The 8,116-nt window shown below is 38.8% G+C and overlaps 1 protein-coding gene across 2 annotated transcripts; it reads left to right on the forward strand.

Annotated features, from left to right (window-relative positions):
* On the forward strand, window positions 1-6,754 carry tmem183a (transmembrane protein 183A). Of its 2 annotated transcripts, none has more exons than XM_061833672.1 (9): window positions 1-231; window positions 641-730; window positions 806-970; window positions 1,046-1,205; window positions 1,426-1,606; window positions 3,501-3,581; window positions 3,659-3,814; window positions 5,318-5,506; window positions 5,578-6,754. In XM_061833672.1, the coding sequence occupies exons 1-8, from the start codon at window positions 168-170 to the stop codon at window positions 5,501-5,503; spliced, it is 1,083 nt and encodes a 360-aa protein (XP_061689656.1). In that variant the 5' UTR covers window positions 1-167; the 3' UTR covers window positions 5,504-5,506; window positions 5,578-6,754. The 2 variants fall into 2 exon arrangements, with proteins under 2 accessions (XP_061689656.1, XP_061689657.1); XM_061833673.1 differs by having other exon boundaries at window positions 3,662-3,814.
* Window positions 6,755-8,116: the final 1,362 nt, after the last annotated feature.

Here is an 8,116-nt window from a genome sequence, read left to right on the forward strand (position 1 = left end):
CCTCGCGATACTTGGCGTCTTACGTCATTCCATGATGGCTGAAGATCCTGGTGGGGTTATTTTCAATATCTCTCTCATTTCTTTTTCTTTTTCTCTATTCCAGCTTGCCATAGAGCCATGGCTGGATTCACAGCCACGTTAAGCGTGAACATATTATTAGTGTCGACATGCCCAAGAAAGGGAACAGAAAACGGTTGAAATTCAGGGCTGGGGACGTTTGCTCGGAATCAGGTAGGTCGGATTGTAGTCCACATTTGCTAACAAGCTAGCTGCTTTATTGCTACAATTATTGTAATTAAATGGTAATGGCTATTTATCTTCAATACTCGGAGCTTTCGTTGACATATTTGCTTGATGTGCCCTAATTAAGCTAAGCACACTCTGCATAAAAAATGTAGACATTGTCTAGATACTAACGTTTCTTTTTAGGACGTTAAGATATTCAGCGTTAGGAGAGATATGTTGTGACAAATAGATCATTGGTAATATTAATTTAAGTTACCATTTGTGTCCCTTCCATATAAGGCACTACTGTAGATCTTCACAGGATACCAGGTTAAATACAGCCCGGAGTTTTTGGGCATGTTATCATAAATAAACATGCGGAATGACTATGCACTTTTTTTTTTTGCTTTCTCAGTGTCTGTGGCTGATTATGCCGATGCCGATCCAGCCGTTGTGAAGTCTGGTAGGGTGAAAAAGGCTGTTGCAAATGCAGTTGAAAAAGAAGGTAGTTCACTATTGCAGGACATAATTTCAAGTTTTTCTTGTCTGAACTGATCAGCTTCACAACTTTACTTTTCAGTCAAATTACTTTGTGGGCTTGAAGCATCACACGGTGCTGTTGAAGAGGTTCTTTGCTCTGCTGGGACCATCACAATAGATGGTATAAATAGCAGTGATGACCTAGATGCTGAGGATGATGATGAAAATAAAGTGATCCATAAGAAGAAAAGCAAGAGGAGAAAGGGTATGATGTCACAGTGTAGATGTAGAAAAAGGGAGAGTAAGCTTTGTTTTATTTACACTGTTTGTGTACTTCCAGAAAGCAGTGAGAGCAGTGATGGAGAAGAGTATCCAGTGGACATCTGGCTCGTCCTTTCTAGTTATATTCGACCTGAAGATGTATGCAGATTCTCACTAATCTGCAGGAATGCATGGATGGTCACATGCACTGCAGTATTTTGGACCAGACTATACAAAAGGTGTGACGGTTTTACAGTCTCCCCTGATTTTATGTTACACAGTGACAACATGGTGGCCATGTTTGGCCATGACATGTTTCACATGTCTGATTTACTTAATTTTGGTTAAATTGCTTTTAGGATAATCACATTTCCTGATATAATTTCTGATTTAGGCTGCATTGTGGTTAAGTTTAACATAGCTGATATTTGTTTTCCCTGTCATTTCTACCATTTAAAGACATTACCGGATGGATGTTGATCTGCCGTTTCGTCTCCAGCCTCATTGCATTGACAGGATGTTCAATCTCAGGGCTCGAGTGATTCGCTCTCTTTTCCATACGTATGAGCCATTCAGCTCTCGTGTGTCCAAAATCCCAGCCGTGCCCGAATCTACACCCACAACTTTGCTCAATTCCAAGGTAAATACATGTTATTTTTCATTTGAAGATTTTTAAATATCTGCTTTGTCTCATTTTATATTTTGGAGCTGTATTGAAGTTTTCAATGTATAGTGCAAAACTGTAAAGTATAGTGGAAAGCTTATCTGAAACAAAACCACTGGTTGACTTTTTTTTTTTTTAAATATTGTGCTTGTAATTTTTCTCGTAGGAAATTATGTACAGTGGATTTGGAAAGTATTCAGATATATATCAGCCATTTGCTAAAATAATTTTTTCCCCCCATCCATTAATCTACACAAACCACCCCATATTGAGAGAGAGAAAAAAGGAATTGATTACATTTTTTTGTAGTTATTAAAAAAAAACAAATATCACACAGCCATAAGTATTCAGAGCCTTAACTGTGGCTCTCATACTTAACTTGGGTCCTCTCTATTTCTTCTGATCATCCTTGATATGGTTCTATACCTTCATTGGACCTATGGTTCCGAAGAGCACAGTGGGCTCCATAATCCTTAGATGGAAGATGTTTTTGACGGCAAGAAAACCTTTGGCTGTCCTGCCAAACTTAGCAATTGGCGGAGAAGAGCCCTGGTGAGAAGTAAACAAGAAGCCAAAGATCTCTGTCGTTGAGCATCAGAGATGCAGTTGGGTGACGGAAGAATGTTTAAAAGTCAACTGTCATTGCAGCCATCCACCGGTTGGGGCTTTATGGCAGAGTGGCTCGACGGAAACATCTCCTCAGTGCAAGACGCATGGAAGCCCACATGTAGTTTGCAAAAAAACACGTGAATAACTCCAAGATTGTGAGAGAAAAAAATTCTCTGGTCTGATGAGACCAAGATAGAACGTTTTGGCCTTAATTCTGTTCTGTGTGCATGGAGAAAGCCAGGCAAGGCTAATCACCTGTCCAATGCAATCCCAACAGTGAAGCAAGGTGCTCGCAGCATTAAGCTGTTAGGGTGTTTTTCAGCTGCAGGGACAGGAAGACTGGTTGTAATCGAAGGAAAGAGGAATGTGGCCAAGTACAAGGATATGCTGGAGAAAACCTTCTCTAGACTGCTTCGGACTTCAGACTGGGCCCAAGGTTCACCTTCCTAGACAAGACACTGACCCTAAGTACATAGCTAAAATAACGGAGTGGCTAGATAACAACTCTGTAATCCCCCCCCCCCTGAATGGCCGAGTCACGGCACAGACTTCAACCAAATTGAGCATATCTGGCGATACTTAAATGGCTGTCCACCAACGTTCACCATCTAATCTGACAGACCGGACAGCATCTGCAAGGAGGAATGGCAGAGGATCCCCAAAGCCAGGTGTGGAAAAACCTGTTGCAGCTTTCCCAAAAAGATTCATAGCTGTAATAGCTCAAAGGGGTGCTTCACTTAAATACTGAGCAAAGGGTCTGAATACTTGTGACTTAGTGATGTGTGTGTGTGTGTGTGTGTGTGTGTGTGTGTGTGTATATGTATATATATATATATATATTTTTTTTTTATACATCCACAAACATTTCAACAATTCAGAATCAAGTTTAATGGCTAATTGTGTAAAAAGACAAGGAATTGTTCTCCGGCAGTCGGTGCGGCCCTGGTACGACATTCAGAACAAAGCAACAACAACTGTGCCTCCTCCTGATATTTTTTTTTCTCCATCTATCACAGACACAGCTTTCAAATCTCAAAACCAGTTTTAATATCACTCAGAGACAATGCTAGGAAATACAAAATGCAGTTTTCAAATGACAATTAAATTTATTAAGGAAGGAAAAAAAATCCTTTCTGACCCTTTTTTCTGAATAATTCTACTTCAGTCATCTTGATTTTTAAAGCCTCCAATGTAGGAGCAACAACAACAAACTGAAGCATCTGCAATGCGTGGTGTGAATATGTGACTTTTTCTTCTACAGTGTTTATTGTTCTGGGTGAAAAAGGTGACTGGGACCCGACCAGAAGGACTGTGGGAGTTCAATTTCAAGTTTTTAAAGCAGGTAATGGGGCTTTGTCTGAAAGAGATGCACTCATGCTAAACAGCACTTAATCCTCATTTTTGCAATCTCCATCCTAGCAGGGAAACACTAAAAATGGCCGTGCAAAATCCTTGCACATGCCCAAACAGTATGAAGATGTCCACACAAATTCGGACTCGGACTGTTACATGCTCCAAGTGTCGACATTCAACTTCATCTTCACCCCTGTGGTCATGGGGATGACACTTTCCCTGGTTGGTTTGATAATCCTTTTTTTTTTTTTTTTTTTTTTAATAAATAACATTTAGATTTGTCCCTTGCTGATAGAGAATATAGCTACTAAAACATTGGGAGATGTTACTCCTTCCTTTAACATAACATTTATTTACATTAGGGGTGGGCAAACTTTTTAGTTTTGGTGCCACATTGACTGTTAAAATTTGACAGGCAGGCCAAGTCACAAACTGATGCTTACATATAAACAAATAACAAAAAAGGCATTTTTTACAGATTTAATTTTAATGGGAGCGGTGTTGTATTGTTGATTACTTTTTGCCAGTGCATCAAACTGGTGTATTTTTTATCCACTACAAAAAGTTAGTTACATGAACCAATAATTTACTGTATTAGTTTGAAAGCAGCAACACAGTACACTTCTCTAAAGATGAACCAATGATGTATGCTGATTGTGCTCCATGAAGGCAACTGTGTGCATGCACGAAAATGTGAAAGTAGTCTGTTTGATATTGGGTGCACACACACACACACACACACACACACACACACACACACACACACACACACACACACACACACACACACCATTGCTCTCACTACTGTAATTCTGATGTGAAGAGCAAGAAAAGATGCCGAAATTTCACAACTTTTCAACTATCAAAACTGTGGATGATTGAAGGCTGGGAGAAGCACTTACGTGCCGTCAGACGTGCAGCGTGTAAAACCAACTCATGGTCCGGACTAGAATGAAGTTGAAAGTTCTCACTTTTCATTGTAACTATTATTTAAGATAATCATTGTAAAACATTCAGTAAGTAACCTGTCCTTAACCTTATGACCAATTCATGACATGTTGGCATCACCCACAATGCATTGCGCACTTAACGTCATTAAACTGTAGTATTTATGTATTCATCAAAGAAATTAAAAATACAGTTTTTACAAAGGAAATAAAAATAGTCTAGATAAGAGTGAAATTGTACATTTCTGGACAGTTTTTTTTTTGGGGGGACAATGCATTTGGGATTAGCCTTTGAACGTGATAATAGTGACAATGAAGTGAAACAGACTTATTTTAGTCCCATTTTTTTCCATAATGAAAGTGTTAAAGACGAGGGTGCAATTCATGTAGCTCAGCTTGAAGCAGCCATCAGTTACCGGTGGAGATGTGGCTGGCCCAAGTTAGGAGCCGGAACAAAAACATGAAGAAATGAGACAAATTTAATTTTCATTTAAAATTTGTACACCAACAACAGTCAAAATAAGTTTTCTATGTGATTTTTTTTTTTTTAATTGTACTTTTTTATTGTACTTTTTTTTAAAACCTTATTCAGAGTTTTCAGAGTCTCCCAGATTGCCGAATTTATTAAAATAAAAAATATTATCTGTGTTCCTGGGAGGGAATTTTTTTTTTTTTTTTTTTTTGCTTTTGTCACCTTTTTCCTGTTTGCATGTCTAATATATATGTATTTTTTTCAACCTTCCTACTTCTGACAACTTTGCTCTGTTTACTGTTGTAGTTCAAAATCAATGTCAGCACGGACATGCGCCATCACCGTGTTCGTCTAGTGTTCCAGGACTCACCAGTCCAAAGAGGCAAGAAGAGAGGAGACCATGGCGGAACTCAGGTTGTGCTGGATCCTGTACACAGTGTGAGGCTTGTGGACTGGTGGCATCCACAGTACCCTTTGTCACAGTATACATAAAAAGTAAGCTCAAAAATAATACTACACAGAACATGACATCCAGAATGCTGACCATTTTCTTGCTGCTTACTCAGGAGAGATTTGTTCCAAGCTCCTGACAATGTGCGCTCTGACCATTCATCTGTAGACGAAGATTGCCGCCCAAAACTCACTTCCAATAGAGGAATCACTGTTTGGTATTGTGGAAAACCACGGAAGATAATTTGAGATGGATGCAAAGTCCACGCTTCAGGGTCCACCTCAGCCAGTCACGTAATTCTTCTAGCTAATCATTAATGCAAGTCCAATTGAGTTGTAATTGCCAATTGTAGTGTGAATTCACAGTCAAGCTGTGTTAGTGCATGCACGACATTGCTTTTTTTAATAACAGCCCCCCCCCCCACACCAACTATGTGTTTGTCGTGGATATTGGCATCTCCAAATGTTTGTATATCAATAATCCTGCTTTCAACACCCTATCAGGCAGTTGGAAAGAGGGGAGTAGTTATTCATGGTTGATAATCAGGCCTTACAGTTAAGTATAAAAATATGGATGTTTGGCTCCTGATGAAAAAGTATTTTGACAAAGTTAAGTGATTAATTTGGAATAATAGGTGAAATGTTTTGCCTTGTGATTGGCCTATATAACAAGCTACAATGTGAGGATCATTGCAATTTTTCTGTGAACCCTTCAAATCCACACATATGTACACTTTGTTACCCCTCATCTTTTGCAGTTAAAAAGATACTCCCAGAACTTGAATTTGAATTTGGATTAGTTTTCAGTCACCTTTATTGATTCGTCTGTCCAAGCATGTTTTAGTTCTTTGATTTGTTTTATCAGCTTCATCTTTGCAGTGTATTATATGGCAGATGGCCAGTGAGAATGTTTACATCAGATGTCACTGTCTATCAGTTTCTTGGTCTTACACACAAAAAAAAGACTTTGTGTTGAACTTTGTCCAGCCTTCCAGTCCTCTTGTTTTCAGCGTATTGAATGTTCATGCATACCACATACTTGATCTTTATGTGCACCAAATGGAAGGTGCTACCTCAGACATCGTTGAAAAGGATTAAATATGAATTACCGTGCAGCTTAAAATAAAACGTGGTATGTCATCTTCTAATAAGACACTGTAGTGTTGTAGAGAGACAAAAGTAGATGATCAGGCTAAATTACGAATAAAATTGTTTTATTTGGCAATCAACTATGAGCTCTGTCATTGATTTATTCGTGTCTTGAAATGAATAAAAAGAAAAATGCCCTTTTGATTGTCCGCATGGCATTTCTATGGAAGGTTTTACTCTGCTGAACAGTATTTACTTCCCTCTTGTGGTAACACGTGGTACTGTAGGCACATCAAGACATTCAAATTAGAATATCCTGACAGATGTTCAGTATTGTAGGCTTGCTGTGTCCCAATCTTGTCCGCTAATAACCTAAAGCACCTGCAGAGGTTTTCCTCAGCTTTTAAATGGTCTGTCTGGCTAAGTAGGCTTCAGAATCATGAAAAAGACTTAACTTGATAGTTGTGCAGAAAACCATCATTGAAAGAAAAAATGTGGGTGAGCTTGGTACAGAGTGGACAGGCTAGGGTTAGTGCATCAAGGACCATCACATACAGACGTCTGCATGATGTGGCCTACGGCTGTAGAATTCCAAGACTCAAGTCACTCCTGAAGGATATCACTGTCGAAGTGTCCGTGCTGGGCTAAGGAGACAAGGCATTGGTCTGTTGCACAGTGGTCCCAAGTCGTCTCTTCAGAAAAAAAGACCATTTTAAAATTTTCATTTGGAAATTGAGGTCTCAGTCTGGAGGAAAATTGGAAAACCACAAATGTCAAGTGTGAAGTTTCCACAGTCAGTCATGATTTGGGAAGCCGTGTGAACGCTGCTGTCTACCAGGAAATGTTAGAAAGCTTCCTGCTGTCAATGATCAGGGACAATTGTTTTATTTTCCATTAGGACTTCGTATCTGGCCACAATGACAAAAAAAAAACAAAAACAAAAAAAACCACAAATACCTGGTTGAATGGCAATGGAATAACAATACTCAATTGGCCAAGAAGATGACATGCTTTGAACCCCAATGAATATGGTGTATTCTCAAAAGGAACATCAGGGATCAGAAACCATTTGAAAGCCAATATCAAAACAACTTTGGCTATAAAAACACCTGAACTGTGCTAAAGGCTGATCATCTCCATGGCATTCCCCCTTGATGAGGCAATTATTGCAAAAGTAATCCCACAAAGTACTAGGGCTATATTACTTAAACATACTTTTCAGAAGGCCAACACCTTTTTGTTGGTTACATGAAATATTTTACGAAATATTTTTGTTGTTTTCCTGCCATAATCCTTCGATTGAATCAAATAACTGCTTAAAATATTCCACTTTATGTACGGTGAACTAATGTAACAAAGGAGTTTCATTTTTGGAAACAAATGATTGAAGTCAATATACATTCCCTCGATATTCCAAGTTTTTGGATATAGGCTATCTTGATTGTATAACTTTGGCCTATAAATAAACCAAGTTGCCTCTTTGTTTTTGGTCTACTTGGATGACCTGTTCACAGTCTAATTATAGTCAATTCCTGGTGGTTGTGGGGAAGAACTACATTACCCACA

This window comes from Syngnathoides biaculeatus, chromosome 10 (genome assembly GCF_019802595.1).
Source record: "Syngnathoides biaculeatus isolate LvHL_M chromosome 10, ASM1980259v1, whole genome shotgun sequence".
Classification (NCBI taxonomy): Eukaryota; Metazoa; Chordata; class Actinopteri; order Syngnathiformes; family Syngnathidae; genus Syngnathoides; species Syngnathoides biaculeatus.